At 45.3% G+C, this 22,158-nt stretch overlaps 1 protein-coding gene across 1 annotated transcript in view; it reads left to right on the top strand.

Annotated features, from left to right (window-relative positions):
* LOC147886682 (neurochondrin family protein) overlaps positions 1 to 22,158 on the top strand; it is a 195,434-nt gene that overhangs the window by 32,395 nt on the left and 140,881 nt on the right. The window contains exons 8-9 of the mRNA XM_087395959.1: positions 6,882 to 6,975; positions 7,135 to 7,243. Coding sequence (XP_087252085.1) covers positions 6,882 to 6,975; positions 7,135 to 7,243 — 203 coding nt within the window. The remainder of the gene's footprint in view (positions 1 to 6,881; positions 6,976 to 7,134; positions 7,244 to 22,158) is intronic.

Below are 22,158 nucleotides of genomic sequence, written 5' to 3' on the forward strand. Positions count from 1 at the left end.
AGGGACTTGGATGCTACTAGCCTCGAAGTGTTTTTTGACTGTTTTTGAGTTCTTCCATTAGGCTCTCTTTTGGAGTCTAATGTCATGTACATTGATTTCATGTTAATTTTATAGTTACTGGTTTCACAAAAAAAAAAGTGTGTGTGGAAGTCGAGATGGAGCAGGAACTCGCTGCTCCTTCATTGCCAAATCTGTCTGTACCCTCTCCACCGTCTGCTTGTTCCGCAGGCATATCACTGATAATATCGCAAATGCTTATGTTGGAATGGAGTATGCCAAATACACGGAGCAGGATGTTCTTTTACTGCAAGTAGATATTGCCAAGGCTTTTGATACTGTTCAATGGGACTTCATCTCTCAGACAATGCATGCTTTGGGATTTGGGCAAAATCTTACTCAGCCAAGAGATGGCACCAGATGCAAGTAAGAAGCAATACCCTGTTGTTGATCTTCTGGTGTCAGCATCACCCGCCCAGTCACTGTCACAGAACCCGCCTAGTTCGATGCCTTTGGTATAGGTGATCCCATAGGTGCAAGTACCCTTTAGATACCTCAACACCCAAAAGCCTGTGTCCCAATGACTCCTCCTGGGAGAAGCAGAGAACTGGCATAATAGCCCAACTGCATAACAAATATCAGGTCGAGTATTGGTAAGGTAAAGCAAACTTCCTACCAATCGTTGGTACAAAGGAGTATCGACGGGTTGGGATATGTCGTGAACACTTAGCTTGAGCCCGACCTCCATGGGAGTTACTACTGTCCTGCAATCCTCCATCTGGAATCTCTTTAGAAGTTCTCTGCAATATTTCTCCTGTGAAATGAAGATCCTGTCTTTGGCCTGCTTTACTTCTATCCCAAGGAAGTAGTGTAATAACCCAAGGTCAGTCATCTCAAACTCAGACATGAGTAGCTCCTTGACCTGAGAAATCTTCTTGACATGGTCACTTGTCAAGATAAGATCATCAACATAGAGGATGAGTAGCAATCGCAACCCTTTCTCAATGAACAAGTAGAGGTTTGCCTCAGAAGGGCTCCGACTTAGCCCTATCTTCTGAAAGAATACATCAATCCTTTGGTACCAAGCTCTGGGGGCTTGTTTTAGTCCGTATAATGCCTTCTTCAACATGCAGATCTTTATTGGGGACCCTGGATCTTGAAAGCCCGGTGGTTGCTCTATGTATACCTCCTCCTCCAGGGTTCCATTAAGGAATGCGGTCTTCACGTCCATTTGAAAAATAGGCCACTGGAATTGGGCAGCAAGGGCAATCACTGTCCGGATAGTAACCATGCGAGCTGTGGGAGCAAAAGTTTCATCAAAATCCATGCCTTCAATTTGAGCAAAACCTTTGACCACTAACCTTGCTTTGTACTTATCCAAGCTGCCGTCTGATTTGTATTTAAGTTTGTATACCCACTTAGTGCCGATGACTTTCCGTCGCGGGGGCCTGGCCACTAAGTCCCAAGTATTGTTCTTCAGGATAGCATCCATCTCTGCCTGCATGGCAGCCTGCCATTCTGGATTGTCCTTCGCCTCCTCGAAGGTCCTTGGCTCTTCAAGCTGAGCCACCAACGCAAAATTCACAGATGGGATCTTCTGAAGACGTTGGGACCCCGACGCAATCCGGAACTGCTACTCTCAGGTATTTTGGTGACCCGAGAGTCTTCCAATGTTCTTAGGTACCATTGGGGCAACCTCTTCTGCTTCTCAGTGGGAGGAGGAACTGTAACTGCTTCTGGAACAACCTGCTCTTCCTCAGTACCTGATGGAACATCAGCTTCCGACTTTGCCACCTCTTGGATGGTCAACCTGGGGCGGGGTGGGTTCGGGGGTTGAACAATCTCTTCCTCCTCAATCTGAGGCTCCTCCTGGGGTTTAGGTTCCTTTTCCTCGAAGACAACATCCCGACTGATAAGGATCTGCTTCTTTACTGGGTCAAAGAGTCGATAGTCCTTGGATTCTTCGCTATACCCAACAAAGATACATTTTCTGCTCTGGGAATCAAGCTTGGTCCTATCTTCCTTGTGCACATGCACCCATGCATTAGAACCAAAAATGCGAAGATGAGTGATAGAGGGCTTCTTACCATAAAATGCCTCATATGGAGTCTTGTCCTTGACGGCCTTCGTCTTGGTCCTATTGAGAATGTGTACGGCTATATTGATAGCTTCACTCCAATAGGCTTTAGAAAGGTTCCTCCCTCGGAGCATAGCAAGTCCTGTCTCCGTGGTGGTTCTATGCTTCCTCTCGGCTACCCCGTTTTGTTGAGAAGTATGTGCTGTGGTGAGTTGTCGCTTGATCCCATGCTTGCGACAAAATGTGTTGAACTCATTTGAGGTGAATTCTCCCCCCCTGTTTGTACGGAACGTCTTGACATCCTCCCCTGTCTCCTTTTCAACTCTGGCCTTCTAGTCCTTGAACTTCTCGAAAGCCTGTGACTTTTTAGCCAAACAATACACCCAGGTCATTCTACTGAAATCATCCACAAAGAGAAGTGAGTACATGGATCCTGCCCACGATGCTGTAGACATTGGGCCACAAATGTCGGCATGAACCAACTCAAGTGGTTTGCTGGCCCGAAACGAGGCCTCTTGTGGGAACTTGTCCCTATGCTGCTTGCCTTCTAGACAAGCCCTACAGACACCATCATTGCCTGTAATAGGTGGAAGTCCATCCACCATCTTCGATTTTGACATTTCAGCCAAGGTTCCATAGCTGATGTGACCGAAGTGCTCATGCCAAAGCTTGGACTTTCCATTGTCTTCATGAACCAACATTGCACTGAGGCGGTACAGTCCATTTTCTTCTACTCCTTGGGCCACCATCTATCCATTTGCTTTGGATGTCACGGTGACCTTGCCGTCTTCAAAGAGAACTGACATGTTGTTCTTGTCCATCTGACTTACAGACAGTAAGTTCTTGGAAAGGTTGGGTATATAAAGTACTCTCAGGAGTCAGTGGGAGCGGTGTACAGGCACCTCTTTGGCAGCTCGTGGGAGACTTCTATCCTTCATGAGGACATGGGACTGCTCATTATTTTTTCATTTGACCCCTTTTGGGATGTCGTGGCATTTTAGACCACCACCATGGCTTTTTTGCCACATTGTTGAGGCTAGGGATAGAGTACTTTCTCTCCCACCTGTTGTATGATTCGTTTTGAATGGAATATATCACTTTTCTCTTAAAGTTCTCCAGAGATATCGTTCTCCTCACCTGCGGTTGTAATGAAAGGAATGCTACCAATGCCCTTCACAGGACATATCCGGCTATCCCTGACAGAAACTTTGGAATCTGGGTGTGTACTTTCCATGGTTTTGAACCAAGTCTTTTGTTAGACATGTGCTTTGAAGCACCGCTGTCAACATACCAACCCCCTTTTCCTTCATTGACTGCATACGCTGAACAATGTTCACTGATTAAAAACAACTGCCCAGTCGTCACATTGGCAGAATCATTCTTAGGCTCTTCTTTGTTCCTGGCTTCTCTTTTCCGCTTCTGATCTGCCTTCTTCTTTCGGCATTCTTTGGCAGAGTGGCCAAGCTTTTCACAGTAAAAGCACTTCATTTTCTTCTTTCGGTCAGCGTCCTCTGACTTCTTGAACTCCTTTGGCTTGCCTTTTCCAAGCTTGTCTTTGGCCACTAATGCCTTCTCGTCGGTTTGTGTAAAGAGTTTCTCTCGAGCCTCCTCCTGAAGTAGGAGTGGGCCAAGCTCCTCAAAAGTGATTGGCTTTGTCCGTTGACTCGCAGTGACCGTAGTCACAAAACTTTTGAAACTCTGTGGCAACTTGTGGAGTGTGAGCAACACCAATTGACTCGAGTCCACCTTCTGACCAACCGCTGCGAGCTGGTCCCGCATGACTTTCACCTTTGTCAGATGGTCATGCACACTATCACCCTCATTTATATCAAGATTATAAAGTTGATGCTGAAGAGTAATGATACGGGCTGTATTATCGGTTTCATACAGCTCCTTCAGTATGACCCACGCCTCTGAAGACGTCTCTGCCAACTAGATATGAGGAATCACAGCATCTGCTGTCGTGCCAAATTAGCATTGCTAAGGCTTGAGCATCCCTCTCCCCCTATGCACTGAGTTCATCCGCGTCTGCTTTAAATAGAAGATCACCTCTTTTGTCCACAATGTCCTCCGGCTTCATCTCGGTCCCAATCACTATCTTCCATAGCTTCCGTGCCACCAGATGGCTTCGGATCTTGACTTTCCAAATTGGATAGTTTGTCCCATCGAGCTTTCCAGCTTCACCAAAATTGGGAATGAATGAAGAAGGAAGATGACTGGAGGAGGAGGAAGGACGAGAAGTTGGTGTAGAGGCTTCTGAACGCTGATCCATCTCGGTGAATAGCAAACTGAAAAACTGAAGCAAAAAATTTATTTATTATTAAAAAAAAAAAAAGATGTACTGACCTCCTGTGCTAGCCTGAGCTGAAAACAGAATCGCCTTTCTGCCAAGGGACTCCTTCCTTCAGAGAGTGCTTTGATGAAGAAGAGTTGAGAGCCTATGGCTCTGATACCATGTTAGAAAATAGGAGGGAATGAATCACTCAAACCTCCACCCAAGATCTCTCCAACTCTTACACACTCAGCTCAGATACATGATCACAGATGCAAGTGACACATACTCAGAAATAAATGTAGACGGAGAGAGAGAGAGTATATTCATCCACTGGATGATGGGCAGAAAAATAGCTCCAAGGGAGCAGTACAAAACACAGCAGAGTGCTGGAGAAAACTGATGGACTCTCTCTCTCTTAACCTGCCCCAGATCTGAGTGCTGAACACAGCCTTGGAGAGGGGCTTTCAGTTTTGCACTGGATGCTGGGATCAATGGAGAAGTGGGCCTTTTATAGGCACTGCCCAGGCCCCTTCAGATGACCAACCAGCAGGGTCGGTACCCTGTCTGGTGGCCGACTTCATGGGCCCCATAAAACTGACCAGGGTTGGCCTTGGTTGGGCCGACTTGGCCTGCCACAGGCCCCTATATAAGGGTGCCCTGTGCAGCCAGTCTGCGCTGCTGCAGGAGCCTCCATGTGAGGCCTAAAGCCCCCTTTTACCTGCTGTTGCAGGCTGCGACCAGCCCGTATGCTGGTCGCCTATATCTGCCATGCTCTCCTCCCTCTGGTTCCGGCCTGAGTCTCTCTCCCAGCCCTCCTATCTCTCACTGCCCCTTGTCCCCTCAAATCGGGGGCTCATAGGTGGGCACAGTGAGAATCTAACATAGAGCACACACGATTGAGGTTCGGTCTATTTCAGCCCTCCTCAGAGGAGACCGCCAGAGACGAGGCGTCACCCTTGACGCAGCCCATCGGATACAGAGATTGCGGAGACCACGCCCTCCATCGCGTCAAGAGACAGCTTGACAGACACAGTTACGAGAGCTCCTCACATCCCATCAGAGAGCCACCAAAGTACCTAGAGACGTGGAACCTGGGCGTGTATTAGGAGCGTTAGCTCTGAGCACGTGATACTCTTCCGCTATTTTGCTACTATACTATTTTAATTACTAGTTTAGCACTTTAGCTTTCAGTAAGGGCCTTAGTGAGCCCTTTGCTTCAGCCCATAGCGGCTTGTATGAGTTACTTTTTTGGTTTTGTACTTTGTCTCATAGGCCTGCGAGCCTCGAGGCCTCCTGCAAACGTTAATACATCTTTCTTTCTTTCTTTTCTAGGCCGTAGGTCGCTGCACCCCCAACAGATAGCTCCAGTTGTCGCACCGCCCAGAAAAGAGGTCGTGACGCTCAATAAACAGCCCGCTTGAAATTGCGTAGCTTCAAGGGACCTTTCTCCTAATTCTTTAGGTTGAGTCGCAACTGCTCAAGTTTTCATAGTAGTAGGGTCTGTCTTTATTTTTTGAAGTAGTCCACGACTCCAACCGTAGGTTCAGTCGAATCCCTAACCCCTAGCTGGGCTGAACTCCCAGTCCAGCCGGGGGGGTTAGTTTCGGTTTGGGGGTAAAAGAAGACATGGCTAGCAAGGATTTGCTGAGCCTCCCTTAAATCCCCCTCAACCAACAGGCACCCTCTCTGTATGTGCACACGTACCTATGAGGAGGTCTGAACCGACCCATCATTGGACACTATGAACATATTTTTTTCCTACAACAACTGGTGAGAGAGTTAAAGATGTAACTGATGGATGCAGTAGCTAGAATTCAGGTTCTTGAAGGACATGGCAAGCATGCAATAATCGATGAGGCTTTAAAGTCTTGCAAGGCTTCCCCCCTACCTCCCCCAAGAGCTAGTCTCTATGGTCAAAGATCTAGTTCACAATGAAGTACCGGCTGCTAAGAAGGAAGTGGTTGTGGAGTCTGATGCAAAGGTCATCAACGCTGACATTCAGGAAGAGATTAAAGAACATGCAGCTAGACGTGATAATGCTTTGAAGATCAGAAAAGGGAGGATCTGTGAAGGATGGTACAAAGAGGACTCTTTTAGTGACCCTTTAGTGCATGTCAAAGCAGCCATGCCTAACATCGATTGGACAGTGGACAGGGACAATGATGTTGACAATGATGATGAAGCTAAAGCAACTTGTATCCTATAGTCTAAAGGTCATGCTATCATTACTCACGAGATCTACAGGTCAAGCTTCATCTTCTTGATCTCCTTGGGATATGCTACATTTGAAACTCTATTGCTTTGTGGCACTGACACAGTGTGCTCAATCAGAATGCGTAGTACTAACACACATGAAATAAGTTTCCATGATGAAGGTGTGTAACACTTCTAGAAGTCTTTCTGTTTGGCTTAACTAGACTTAATGTTAAGGCTTCTAGTTTAGGATATATTTCGATAACATCTCTGAATTTATTCGAGAAAAATTCATTTTTTTATTCTGTTTGTTTTTGAAGTAAAATGTGTCTTTTACAGGTCCAGATATGCAGAGGAAAGGATACAACAGATGAATCTATCTGGCTTGGATGCATTCGAATGGGCATTGGACAGATTTTGCAGAGTAGAGTAGGTCAGTTATATGCCTTATTGCTTGAAACTGCCACCTAGAAGAACTGGCTAATTCAGGATACATGGCCTATTGAGCAAGCACAAATTTTGGAGGAAGCCTAAAGGATTTCAACTATGAAAATGTAGTTTGTACTCATATTTCTTCTCAACTTTGTTGCAGTTGCCAATCAAAAACATTTGGCTTTGGAGCTAATTGCGTCTCTGGTAGAATTTTTTGGTGGTACTTGGCTCTTAGGACCAGAAGAAGCTACAGAACCTCCGGCAGATAGGTATCCCTGAATTCCAATGCCCTTGCATCTTTCTTTATCTCTGCTAACATTGATTGTGTATCGAACTAGTCTTGTTTTCATCTCCTGTCACAGGATAAGCTTGTTCATAAGAAAATTTGGCTATCTCAATCATGACCAGTAATGAAATATTTATACAGACTTGGTACAGTTGATGTCATTTGTTGGCGTCTGTAAACTCTGGTGGACATATGGGCCCATTCTATTCGATAGAATATTATAGAACTTCTAAGGTATGCTGCGCAGTAAACAACCACTGCAGTGTACAAGCCTTAAGAGAATGGTTTTATGAATAAACTGTTGGAATACTGAAAGGAAAGAGTAGAGTGGACACAAAATCAGAATACTTGCTTATAGAATGAAGAAGAAAGAGGTCCTTAAGTAGGCACCTCATACAAGGTCACTGACATCACTGATGACCTCAAAGCTCCTCAATCATCTCCTCAATCTGCTCCTAGATTCACTCAATCATCCTATGTGGCTTTTCCACCACCTAACTGTGCTTGTGGGCACCTAACTGTGCCTCTAGCACTCACACATAGAAACATAAGGTGTGCCTGAGGCATACACCTTGAGATATCCCAACAAACCCCCCCTCAAGGAAATGCCTCAGGCTATGTCAAGGATACATCTAGTCTCATAGTTTCTCATGCCATCTCATGGTGGTCAAGGATAAATCTATGGCTAGGTTCTCATGCTAGCAAGGGTTCCCTTGGGTGTAAGGTTAACAGAAAGGGATACATAAAGACCTTCCAATGGTTATCTCCCCTGCATGTACATGCACACAATGTCTGCAGGAGGTACCATGGAACAAAACATACACATGGCCTACATCATAAGGTGACCAGAGGTGTTTACAAAACACACAAAACACAATAGTTTATTTGCATTCATTTTGGAGGACTATCCAGGCTGAGTACCTTGACATAAAAGAGAGATCTGGAGCATACATAGAGATGATTTAAAATGCATAATCTTCATGGGATGCCTCATCTTGTGGAGGCAAATTCACTGTAAGTAGATTTGCATTTTCTGTCTTTGCTTTGTCTCTGCAAAACTTCTCACTATGGTTGTTTTTGCCACAGTGCTTGCATGGATTAACTTTGAAGCAGTCCTTTGAAAGGTGATTTGTCTTTCCACAGTGATTGCAAGGAGAATACTTGCCCTTCTGGAATTTCATAACATAAGCAGTGTCATTGCCTTTCCTTAACTCCATATGTCTTTCTTCTTCTTGGAGAGCTGAGATAATGCCTTCAAGGTTTGGATTGGGAAGATTCTTCAAAGTGCTAACAATGTGATCAAAACTTTCAGGCATACTCTTAAGTAACACTGCCATAGCATCATCAGGGGTGATAGGAGAGTTGATAGAAGCTAACTGAGTCATAAGACTCCGCATATAGTTGACATGAGCAGCTAAAGTAGTATCACTTGCCATCTTTAATTCAAAGAAAGAGATTTTAAGTGATAGTTTAGATATGTGAGAGCTTGCACCAAAAATCAAGTCTAGCTTCTGCCATGCTTCCGATGGAGACTCCAAGTCAGATATATGATGTATGTAATCATCACCCAAAGCTAAAGCAATTATACCATATGCTTTTTCTTCTCTTGCTGGATCCCTTGCCGGTCGTGTCGGAGTTGAAGATTCTCCAGCATTTGAGGCCGTAGAAGAAGCGGTAGGAGTAGGTTTGACAAGTCCCCATAAGTTCTCCCGCATCAATGCAAATTTTACCTTCATTTGCCATGTATGGAAGCCCTTTCCATTGAACTTCTCAAGATTATATATGGTAGCCATGAGAGGGTCTAACCCAGATATTGGGCAGTGTCTATCTCTCTTACAAGGCAAAAATAACTGAAAGACTTCCAAAATATGAGCACTTAATGTAGCAAATAGTAGTGACTAGATTTCAAACAATGATGCTTCTTCTTACATGCTTCATAGAAGTGGATGAAATAAACATTTTCCAATCAAAACCAGGTCTAGCAAGTCAAAACAAAACTGAATCCACACTTGTACTGAAGTTATTGAAAGCTTCAAAAAACCAAAAATGCTAGAGTAGCATTTTATGTAGCATCATCTTCAAAAACTTGTCCAAAACTGTCAAAACTGAAATGCTGAACTTGGAGGGCTTGTAGCTCACTCTTCAAAGCAAGGAAAAGAGGGCTTTCTGAAGCAAAAGAAAGCTCATATACCAGAGAAGGTCCAGCACAGAGGTTGGACGAAATGGTGCGCACTTTTGCCCGGGAGAGTTGCTACAGGCTGAAACTGAGTTTTGACGATTTCTCCCTCGTTACTGAACCAAATGACCTGAAAAATGGCTCAAAATCTTCGTCTTGAGGTCGCCCATCTACTCCTAAGAGGGCTCAGGCAATGGCGGAGTAGGCAGGGAGTATTGAGCAACAGAAGAAATTCGCTGTTTGGAGAATGGCAGCCACCACAGACGTTTTTTTTTCAATTGCTTGCAGGTGGAAGTTCGCCCATACTAGAGGAGTTTCCAGCTCAGAGGGTTTGGGCAATGGCTGTTTGTAGATGGAGAACCAAGCTCTCAAAGATTTTGGGAAGAAAGAGGAAAATGGAGAAGAAGAAGATGATGATGTGGCAGAAATGGGCTCAAGGGGGATCAAAGGGCTCTGATACCATGTTGGAATACTGAAAGGAAAGAGTAGAGTGGACACAAAATCAGAATACTTGCTTATAGAATGAAGAAGAAAGAGGTCCTTAAGTAGGCACCTCATACAAGGTCACTGACATCACTGATGACCTCAAAGCTCCTCAATCATCTCCTCAATCTGCTCCTAGATTCACTCAATCATCCTATGTGGCTTTTCCACCACCTAACTGTGCTTGTGGGCACCTAACTGTGCCTCTAGCACTCACACATAGAAACATAAGGTGTGCCTGAGGCATACACCTTGAGATATCCCAACATAAACACGTTCTTAGTTGTTACAAGAAATGGAAATGTAGATTTAGTGCCCGCCAGTATCTGAACATATACCCTTTGATAGTAGAATCTATACATCTTTTTGTGAGTGTTTTGCACATTCCCGCACCATTTCGTGCATGACATTGTCATGAAGCATTGCAGCTTACAGTGGCACCAATCTTAAAGTAGACCCCACATGACAAGCCTAACTGCTTTAATTATCCATCTATCCGAGAGATCTGCTTTTGTATCAACACCTCTCTTATTTATGATTTGTTTGGATACAAGTTTAATGTGTTCAGGACCTTGATACTAGGTCTTCCTGTCTAGAAACTAAATCTAAAGTGTTTGACAAGGCATTTCGTTATAAACCATGCCCAATGCAGCCCCTTAGCAAAATGCTTTTTTTTTGTTTCCACTAAAAAGACTTCTACTAAGTATGAATGAACCCTGCAACAGCAAGCTCAAGGCAGAAATACATCGTGCAAGGCATGATAATAAATAAGCTAAATGGGCTGATAAAAAGCTCCTCCGAGCGACATAGTAAAAATCCAAGGTTGAGGATGAAAGTGCCACCTCAAACTTGCTGTGGTCTCTAAGAAAAAGGGGGAGCCACTCCACTCCCTAAGGAAAATAGCCTCCTTGCAGAAGCAGCCTTGGGAGTACCATTGCATGCTCTTCGAGCCACTCAACTCCCTAAGGAAAATAGCTTCCTGGTAGAAGCGGCCTTGGGAGTACCTCAGCGTTCTTACCCAAATGGCCATCAACATGTGTACAATATAAACTATAAACTAAGAGCTTTGCATTTATCCATTTTGCATCCTAGTGTGGGTAGATATCAGCTAGCCTAAGCGAGCCCACCTTCGACACTGGACACTTTTTAAAGGATACAAAAACCTATAAATTTGTTTGAAGCTTTGTTAATCCTTTTTGCTTGGCCGCCTTTGTTTTTTTGAGACTCAAAGCAGAGCTGGATTCTCAGGAATGCAAATAGTACGAGGTGGGACACACAATATATATAAGAAACTGTACTACATGGTGTATTAATAGTACCACATGGTAGTTATGTTGGAGATATCATAGCCAATGAGTGTGTTGGTGTGAAGTGTTGGTGTGTAGTACCAGGTGATCTAGTACTAGTCTATGTGTGTGAGTCATGTGTGAGTGCCACGTGTCATCAGGGGACTTATCCCATATGCACTAGGTGCTAGTGTGTGAGTGTGTAGCCTATATAAAGGCTTGTACTTCACTTGTCATGATATACTTGATGAATAAATGAAAGCCTTTCATTATGTCTTCATTTGTGCATCATTTCCTCACACCCTAACCTTCTCTCTCTCTCTCTCTCTCTCTCTCTCTCTCATTCCATAGTAATATGGGGGTTAAACAGGGTTGCCCTATGTCACCAACATTATTTGGACTATGTATTGACAGATTGGAGGAGTTGGTCAAAGAAATGATGCAAGAGCAGCAACTAGAGAGCCCCCAAATCTGTGCATGCACCGTACTACTGTTGTTATATGCAGATGATGTTGTCTTTTTCTCATACACAGCAGAAAATATGCAGCGGATGATGCACATTCTACACAAGTTTTGTGCAGAGAGCGGCCTCATGGTAAATGTCACCAAAACTAAAATGATGATAGTAAAAACAAAGCAGCCTGCAAACACCCCAAGTATTATGTACAATGAGTAGGACATCGAGAGAGTAGACACATTCAAATACCTGGGAATAGATGTGCCAGCAAATCATAGATGGAATGATTGTGTCCACAGAAGGATTGATGCCGGGTGGGGAAAATATTATCATTTTGAAAATGATTGCAGAAATAGTGACACTAAGAGATGGAGCATCAGACGGATTTTATTTGATGCTTATGTGGTGCAAACAGTCCTATATGCAGTAGTAGTATGGGGAGGTACCATCTCAGCATCAAAATGGAATGATATTGAAAAAATACAGAAATCATTTCTAAGACGGCATCTGGGAGTTAAAATTACTACACCATACTCAATCATGCTTATTGAGACTGGTACAAGGCCCATTGAACTGAGAGCACTACGAAGGGTTTTCAAATACATAAAGAAGGTCAAGTCCATGGGGTCGCAGAGATTACCAATGAAAGCATGGGAAGCAAGTAAAAGGCCTCAAAAGACAAACAAAAGCAAGACACTATCATCTGGTTGGTGGCAAGACATTCAGAGATGGCTCCAAAGATGGAGAGTAACATCCTGCCTGGAGATGTCATCCGGGGAAATGGATGAGAAGGCATTTCATAAAGCTTTGTTGGGAATATTGCAGCAAAAATGGCAATCAGCTGAAAAAAGGGCTAAGTATGAGTACTATTGTACACATGTCAATCCCATTTATTGGGACACCTACTCCAAGGAGGAAGAAAATGCACAAAAATACATAACTATGCCCATACTTGCAAATGCAAGGAGAAGCATTGCACTCATCCGCACCCGATCACACACTCTGGAGATAGAGAAAGGTGCTTGGGGAGATGTCTCAAGGGAACAAAGATTTTGCAAGCTGTGTGACCAAGAACAAGTAGAGACAGAAGCACATGTCCTCCTTACATGCACACGGTATGCCTGCATAAGGAGGGACTTTAACAATATTACAGAGGAACATGACACCCTAGCAAGCTTGCTCTCACATAGCCATATAGCCACTCTAGGTAACTATATTGCCAAGGTTCTTAAATATTGTGAATGCTGTATTACTCAATGTATTTCAAAATAATTGTTCTCCCCCCCTTCCATAAAAGGAAGGAGACACTTGTATCGTGACTTTTATGGGTCCCATGGGTCGGTATTTCGGCCCCCAGAGGACGGTAATACATTCTTCTTCTTCTTCTTCTCTCTCTCTCTCTCTCTCTCTCTCATTTCTCTTTCATTATGTCTTCATTTGTGCATCATGATGTTGCCCGCAAGGAGGGGAATGGGCCGTGGTCCGAGATGGTAGGTTGTCGACCGGCACCCGTCGGGCTCCCACCCGTTACCCCTTAGGGGGACGGGACCTATGAGACTCAGGTTTTTGAGACCTTAGACTGCACCATTTGGAACTGTAATGGCACCTTATGGTCAAACCCAAGAAACTTCTCGGAGTCTTATACAGGACGAGACATAGTCTTTTACACGGAGACACACCAGAGCCCAGAGCGTCCACTACCGATAGTCAGTGGCTACACATGGGAGTTAGCCTTCAGGGATGAGACGAGGGATACAGGAGGAGTCTAAGGATCAGGCGGGGTCGCAGTATTGTACAGGTCTTCCCTCGCTGGAGCCATCTCCATTGAGAGGAAGGACGCACACTCGTGATTCACGTGGATCCGGATCCGGCGCACAGACACCCGTGACCTTTTCATAGCAATATGCTACTTCCCGCCAGACACATCCCACTTCGCTAGAGTGCGAGAAGAGGGTGAGACATCTCCATATGCACCCTTACATCAGGATATCCCAGACCTTTCAGCCCGCAGGAAAGTTCTCCTTGTTGGGGACTTCAACGCCAGGACGAGTACGCGACATGCACCACTCCTGGACTTCCGAGACGACTCTATCATGCTTCTAGACATGGACCTAGACGGAGCAGGTATGACTAGGACCTCATCGGACCGACACGGGCCTGTTACACCATATGGACACACGCTCCTTGATTTGGGCATGATGCATGATCTCATCATCTACAACGGGCTCGACCTATGGCCCTCCTCAGGTGGTTTTACTTGCTTCCCACACGGGGGGGGGGGGGGGGGGGGGGCACTAGTGTAGTAGATTACATCATGGGATCCCCTACCTTCACTTCCTGTATCGCCGACTTCACCGTAGCACCACTCCCTCCAGGAGCTGATCACACATACCTATTCTTCACTATAGCCACCCCATGCTTAGCCACACCACACACACCACATAGGAAGCACGACACCTACCACGACATACACTTTGATCACAACCTCTCACCGGCCTACTCTGGACGCCTAAACAGACTCCTAACCTACATCGATCACATACCACTCATAGAGGACCGTGCTGCCTTGATTAGTCGCACACTCCATGAGGCTGCCCTCCAAATCTTTCCCCACACCACACGGTTCACTAGACCACCACCTCTTGGTTCTGTACCCTACAACAATTGGTACGATGCGGAGTGCAAGGCTTATCGCCGACAGCTCCGACTTGAAACCAGATGTCACCTCCCGAATACACTAGACACGGTACATAAGTATCGACGTCTCGTACGTCGGAAGAAGCAGGTTTTTCTTCGTCAAAATGAGGAGGAGTTGCTGCACACTTGTACACTTGTACAGTAACAACTCTAAGGATTTTTGGCGGAGATTCCTTGAGCATAGGTCCCCATCACCCCTCACCGACACGAGAGTCTGGCACACGTATGCACACCATCTATATGATGTCCCACACCAGCCCACTCCAGACCTCATACACACACCTTGTCCCACCACTTGCACGTTGTTCACTAGAGGGGGAGTCAAGGACGCGACATTGACACTGCACAATGGCCGAGCTAAGGCTCACGAGGGGCTATGCACCAAGTTTATCGCATATGGGATCGACACGTTAGCCCCGATCCTAGCAAAGCTATTCAATGACGCTGTTTGCCTTGGCTTCCCCCACACTTGGACACTCAACAGCATCACCCCCATCCACAAGGTAGGGGATCCCATGGACCCGAGTAACTACAGGACTATCATGATTGGACATGTGATGTCCAAGATCTATGCAGCTGTATTGGATGCATCGGTCAGCCTGTTCACAGAGATGAGAGGGCTCAGAGCAGAGGGTCAGGCCGGTTTCAGGCGAGACCTTTGACACAGTATCTCCAGCTCGTCTTATCACACGCCTACAGATATTGGGATTTGATCAGGAGATCATCTGGGCAGTCATGGCACTGTATGAGAGAGTCTCAGGCCGAGTTCGTATAGGCGCAGGTTGGACAGATGAGATCCTGAGTACCATAGGGGTCAAACAGGGTTGTCCCTTATCACCGACCCTGTTTGGCCTCTACATCGATGAGCTTGAGACTTTCATGGGGATGTTTGGAGGGACCGGTTGCTCACTTGCCGGGATCATCATCAGGATTCTTCTTTATGCAGATGACGTGGCACTCTTGTCGTCCACACCCGAGGGGCTCCAGCAACACCTGGATGCACTGCAGGCTTTTTGTTTATCCCATGATTTGGAGGTCAACCTTGGCAAGACCAAGGTCATGATCTTTAACACCTCTCGAGCAAACATGCAACGGAAATAGTTTACTTTTACTTTGGGTGGGTCACCAGTTGAGATCGTATCCTCATACACTTACTTGGGGGTCATCTTCTCCGGCCCGATCTTCACAATGACACTAGCGATGCAGGCCAGACTGAGCAGGGGATACGCCTCACTGGCTCGGCTAGAGAGACATTGCTTTCACTCCCACTTCCAAGACCCTCGGACCAAGGCTCTTCTCTTCGACTCCTTGGTCCGACCAGCCGGTATGTATGGCAGCCCTTGTTGGGGGCCTGACATGTTAGAGATAGAGTGAACACGGGTGAAGCGCTTGCAGATCCTCATGCTTTCACGGATGATCCGGGGCAAATTGTCTGTACCACATCTTCTTTCTCTCTCTTCCCACCATGTTTCTAACATGGTATTAGAGCAGGTCAATCCTGCCATAGCTGCCCTGCCACATCATCATCCCAGTCCTAACCCTAATCCAAAACCCTAATTCTGCTTGAGCCCTTCTTCCTGCAGCCGCCTCAGCCCTGCTCAATTCTGCCTCAGATTGAGCCCTTTTTTGCCTCCTTTCAGCTGCTTTCTACCCTTTTAGGGTTTTTGCTCAGCCGCCTTCACTGCTCTCTCCATTTAGCCTCTGTTTTGTAGCTTCCTATGCCCATTTCTGCCCGTCTAGCCTCTCCACAGCCTGCTGGCTGGCCCATTTGCAAAAGGCGCCGCATACAAGCTGATTCAGAGTTGTTTTATCTCCGTTTTTAGGGTTTGCAGGCTGCTACAGCAGAAACCGACCATCCACGGGCATTGGTTGCAGATTTTCGAGGTTCACCATTTAGAGGTTGTTGCTGCAGAATTGCCTCTTCCAGACACATTTTTGGGGCTGTTTCTAGCTTTCAGCTCTTGCAGAACAGCCATTTTTGGAGCTAGTGACCTGCTGCAACATTTCGGAACCCTCTAGAGAGCCGCCTGACCATTTTGGAGCTGGTCTACTGAAGCACTTTTCACATTTCAAGATATGTTGCTGCATTTGGCATTCCTCCAGCTACCTTCTTGAGGATTTTGGATCTGCTCCAGCTTCTATTTGCTCATTCTTACACTTCAGGCTGCTAGACACATTTATTCAAGCATTTCTCAAGCTGCTGATTCATTTCAGAACCCTAGACTCGCTCCTTTATTGGCTGGTCATCTATTTCAGCTTGTTGTCTTTGCTACCTCAGTCTGACACGATGGAGCCTCGTCCTTGTGGTGAAGACTCATCAACTCTACCTCCAGTTAGGGATGAACAACATGACAAAGCATTGACGCTTATTGGTGTGAGGTTGGTCAACAACTGCTTCATCAACTTGACCTCACTACTTCAGCTAAGGAGAACCTGGGCAAGCTCAAGAATATTTATGCTACATCTACGGAACTTGAGCAAGAAGCATCTATGTTGCATGATCTATTCCTCTCTGAGGAGGTAGATGATGCTTAGTTCTATGTGTTTGTGTTGAGTCAATGAAGGTTCTCAGCCTTGAGTTGTCCCTCTAAATTGAATGTATTTGGAGTCAATAAGAGGTACTCTGCCCTGGGTTGTCCCCCAAAAATGAATGTATTGTCTTTTACTTTGGTTGATGGTATTGACCACCCACTTCAGAGTAAGGGGGGATGACGAGTGATGGTTTGCCCTTGCCGGTCGCAAGTTGACTGAGAAGTCACTATCACATGAGAGGTGTGGATAGTTGGACTTGCTCTTTGCAGTATAGTGGTGGAGGGGGGATTGGTCTACTCTTTGCGTGTTGGGTCTCACACTCTTTGCTCTGAAGAGGGGTGTTGGAGATATCATAGCCAGTGCAGAGACCATGCAGTATTGTCACTTTCTTATGACCAAATACTGGCCATTGAAAGAGAGGGTGAACCTGAGCTCAATCCAAGGCCTCAGTGCATTTGGCTCTCCAAATGTGCCACACAGAAATACTCGCCAATATCTCCTAAGAAGAGTCCACAGAGGCATGCATTGGCTTGAAGGAGAAAAAGGGAGAATCATCCAGAGAGCAAGACTCCGCGAAGTGTCACGAAAATTGAAAGAGCCCAAGAAGAGTCGTGTCTTTGATGAAAGACCTGAGGCCCCGAGAGAGAGAGCTAGGCCCTGATCCCTAAGTCATAAAGAAAGGGAAGGGAACAATGACGCTTAAATTCTAGCAATTCCCTTCTAGAATATCCTCTTGTCTGCAATCCCATAGGCAATGCTGGATAGACTCCCTAGTAGAAAGGCATTGAGGACATAGTCACCGCGAATCTAGACCTCCACAAGTTCATTGAAATCCCTTTGTGAATAGAAAGCCAAAAGAAAAGGGTGATTTTTCTATTCTCGAGGGATTTTCGGAGTCTGCAAATCAGCAGAAATCTGAAAACTTTCCAAATGAGGAGCTCTAGAGGGCCTCCAACCTCTACAATTGAGCTGAAATCTCCTGGCATTACTGACCATGTAACAAAAGAAGGGGAAACTCTTTTCGAGTGACCTGCATCAATCCACTCCCACTCTTCGGAGTCCCATTGCAAAAACCTTATGGGGACTCCTCCATATAGCCAAATCCTACATGAGCCAGAAGCAGATCTGAGTCTAGGTACCATCGAGCTCTACTCCACATAACCTATGGTCTTGACAGGCTGAAAAGGAATTGCCAATAGAACATCATGTGTAGATCTAGATAGCTTGTCCCTAGACTGAACATCGAAGACCAAGGCATCCCCATTTGATCGTCGTAGTGCTATGGATGAAGTGGAATGCACGTCCTCTTGAAAGCCCCCATACAGGTAGTCTGTAGAACAAGAAATAGGGTTGTCATTTGTATCAACCCAATTCACTGGTATGGCTATATCAATATGCTGAATTCTCCTTGTGATTCCTCTAAGGTGACTTATGAACCTTTGAAAAGTTTTTTGAAAGCTTTCCAGGATTCCATAGAAGAGGCAGGGCATACATAAAGCTTTCCAGGATCCCACAGAAGAGGTGGGGCCTCTCCCCCATCTAGACTACCGCATATAATGAGAGGTTCCAACTGGTGTGCCATGCTCATCAAGTATGCTATCATTCCACATGACAAGCTGTGTATCAATCTCTTTTAGAGAGCAAGGGGGAACTCTCCGAAGAGTACTTCTAAAGCTAGCCCAAGCTTTGAAGGTAGCATCCATAAGAGGGAGGAGGGAGACCTGAGATGGGCTGAAGTAAAGATTCTCTTGGTACTACCCATCCAATCGCCATTTGAAGGAGTATAGGACTAATTGAAATGAATAACAAAATCTTTCCATGGATCTTGCCCAGGCATAAGTCCCTTGACCACAACCTTGCAAAGCAAAACCTTGCACTGCAAGTCTAAATCAAAGATATTAGACACCCTTCCCGTGTGGAGACAATCAAAGTCTCCCAAGCCATCTTGGATATAGTATCGCCTGTACCATCTAGTCCACTACATGGGAAATTCCTTAGAAGTCTCTTGAAATGAGTGATGCTACTCCTAGAACGGCACCAACAAGAGCAAACAAACCATGCCGTACCCGACAAAACTTGGTCGACAACAAGCACCACCCTACAAGCAAGATCAAGTTTGGCTGAAGTCCAGAAGGAGTTTCCTCCCGATGCTCTCCAATATAGGAGTGATGCGACCCCTAGAACGGGGCCAACAAGAGCAAACAAACCATGCCATAGCCAGAACCTGGTTAACAAAACCACCACCCTGCAAGCAAGGTCAAGTTTGGCTGTAGTCTAGAACAAGAGTTTCCTCCTGATTCTCTGAGGAGAGATACCCATACTGACTTGGCATCCCAAGTACTTGATGGAGACACCCCTTTGAATCCAAGTAAAATCTAAATTAGTCCCCCCCAATCTGGAGTGTTCCTTAGCAAAATGTTTGAGAAGGGATGTTGGCCATTTGTATGACTTTAGCAGAAGTATTGAGCAATTGAGAGGATTACTGATCATTCAGTTTTTGTGGTAACGCTTCAAACCTTATGTGACAAAGGGATATGTAGACTAATGGAAGCGCAGAATTGCTAAAATAATGGCTTGTATTCTTTTCTTGAGGGTTTCCTAGAGCACATGTAGTCCAGTTTTTTTTCCCCCCCACGAAAAAAGCCCCAAGAGCAAAGTGCTCAAGGCAAAAGTACACCATGTATAGCATTAGAAACTTGACAGGGTCAATCCCTACTCGATAAAAAAGCCCTGTAAAGATCTAGGGTTAAGTTGAAAGTGCCACCTTAAACCTGTAGCGACCTCTAAGAAGGGACAGCCTCTCCACTTCCTAAGAAAACAGTTCTTTTGGTAGAAGCAGTCTTAGAAGACCCGTGTATACTCGACCAAATGACCCTCAAATTGTGTACAATGTCTGCCCAAATTTAGATCGTTTATCAAAAATACTACCAGCCCAATCAACATCAGTGTATCCATGCAACTGTATCTAAACCCCAGCCTCATAAAATAGTCCATACTGCAATGTGGACTTCACATACTTGAGTATGCATCTAGCCGCATCCAAATGCGGTTTCCTTGGAGCTTGCATAAACTGACTTACCAATCCAACAACATAGCTCAACTCTGGCCTGGTAATAGTCATATAAATCGAACTTCCTACTATGCATCTATACATAGTAGGTTCTTCTAGAAGCTCACCTGCATTTGTGCTCAGCTTCACATTATGCTCCAAAGGAACTGAGCAGGCAGAGGCTGGCAGTTCTACTCTTGGACTTTGAGAAAGCCTATGACAGAGTAGATTGGGGTTTTCTTGAGGGCACTCTTCTATGATTTGGATTTTCAGATGCATGGATTAGAGGGGTGGCCTCCCTTTACAGATCAGCCCACAGCCAGGTTTTGATCGGAGGGGTAAGGGGTGACAGGTTTTATATTTCCAGGTCAGTTCGTCAAGGATGTCCTTTAGCCCCCTTCCTCTTTCTTTTTGTGGGAGAAGCTATGAGTATCTTCCTTAGATCTCAGGCTGATCTTTATGGGCTGAGATTGCCCTTGAGACATGAGCAGGAGCTTCTTGACTGTGAGTTGGTTGATGACACTGCTATTTTTATTGAGGTCTCTTCGCAATCACTTGATTCTTTCCGGACAGCCTTGGATATCTTTTGCTCAACTGCAGGGGCACACATTAACTGGCATAAATCCTTTGGCTTTTGGATAAGTGATGAGGACACTCCAGGCTGGGGAGTTGACATTGGCTTTTCCTGGATTTAGAGGGGTGTTCTTGTCAGATATTTGGGATGCCAGGTAGGATTGGGCATCTCTCCAGCACAACAGTTTGCCCCAGTACTGGAGAGTATAAGGAAAAAGCTCATTTTTTGGAGCTCAGCCAAACTTGACCTTGCATCTAGAGTTGTGGTAGTGAACCAGGTTCTTTTGGCCACCGCCTAGTTTGTGTGTTCTTGCTGGTGCCGGTCTAGGGATTGCATCACTCAGCTCATTAGACCAGTCAGGAATTTTTTATGGAGTGGACTTGATGGCACGACAGATGTTGCAGCGAGGGTGGCCTGGGAGACCATTATTCTTGCCACATGTGAAGGGGGCCTTAATATCATTGACCTGGACGATTTCTTTTGTAAGTCCGGATTTGTAAGGTGGTGGCGAGGGGACTCATGCCTGGGCAGGAACCTTGGAATAATTTCTCCTCTTCCGTCTTCGTTATGATCTCTAGAGATAAACGCCAAAATTTCGTAGTGTATTCGTTCACTGTCTTCCTATCAAATTGCCGTAGGGAGATACTTTCTCCCATTTAAACATTTGGTCCTCCTTATACTTAAGCGGGAGAAACGTCGTCGAACGTCGTCTTTAATTCTTCCAAGAATTTAGACCACTCCTTGATTGGACTACTTTCCGATTGGCGTACGGACCACCAAAGTAACGCATCCTTCTCCAAATGTAGAGTAGCTAGTGCTAACTTCTCATCTTCCGTACGATCAAATTGTACAAAGTACAATGGATGCCTAGCCCCGTCGTACTTCGGAAATTCAAGCCGTTCCTTAGGATCAAACCTTCTTTTCTTAGTCTTTTCTAAAGGGTCTGCTTGATCCTCAAATAAAAGGGCATTTCTCTTTGAATTGTATCACTTATGACTGCCGACAATCCTTAAAGAAATTCTTGGATTGCGTTGTCCGGGTAGTGTGGTAGTGATGGTGTCCTTGGTGGAGGTTCGGTAGGTGGCTGAGGTTATCGGATGATGGATCACATACGTTTTGGTAGATAGGGGTGTAAGGTGTTGTTCCCATGAGGTTTAATGTGAGTTGTGGAACATTTTTAGGTGTGAATTCTCGATTATCGCCCATGTTTTGGAAATGAAAATGGAACTAATCAAGTTTTCAGTTAAGCTTCGGATAAGCTAAGAGTGTGTGAAATGAATTTAAGTGTGATAGAAAAATGAACTTAAATGTGAGCGAAAAATAGTGGTACTTTCCCTCGCCCGTTCGATGAAACGCCCACTCCACGATCTTGCCGCGACTCTTCGGTGCTTCCACGACCCTCGGAATGTACAAGGGCCCCTTTGAAGAGACATGATAGCTAGCTAGGAACTAACCAAAATTCTCACAATGTATTAATAGCTTGATGTTGACTTATGTATTAGACAATAGACAAGTACAACAATATATAGTGTGCCACTAGACTCTAGAAAGTCACAATGTCTATGGGATATCTCCCAATATGACACGTGGCATGTCTAGGACTCACTAGACCATAAAACCACTAGTACACTCAAAAATTTTTTT

Source organism: Dipteris shenzhenensis, chromosome 24 (genome assembly GCF_047967505.1).
Source record: "Dipteris shenzhenensis isolate YYH24624 ecotype China chromosome 24, Dip_SZ_1.0, whole genome shotgun sequence".
NCBI classification, from domain to species: Eukaryota; Viridiplantae; Streptophyta; class Polypodiopsida; order Gleicheniales; family Dipteridaceae; genus Dipteris; species Dipteris shenzhenensis.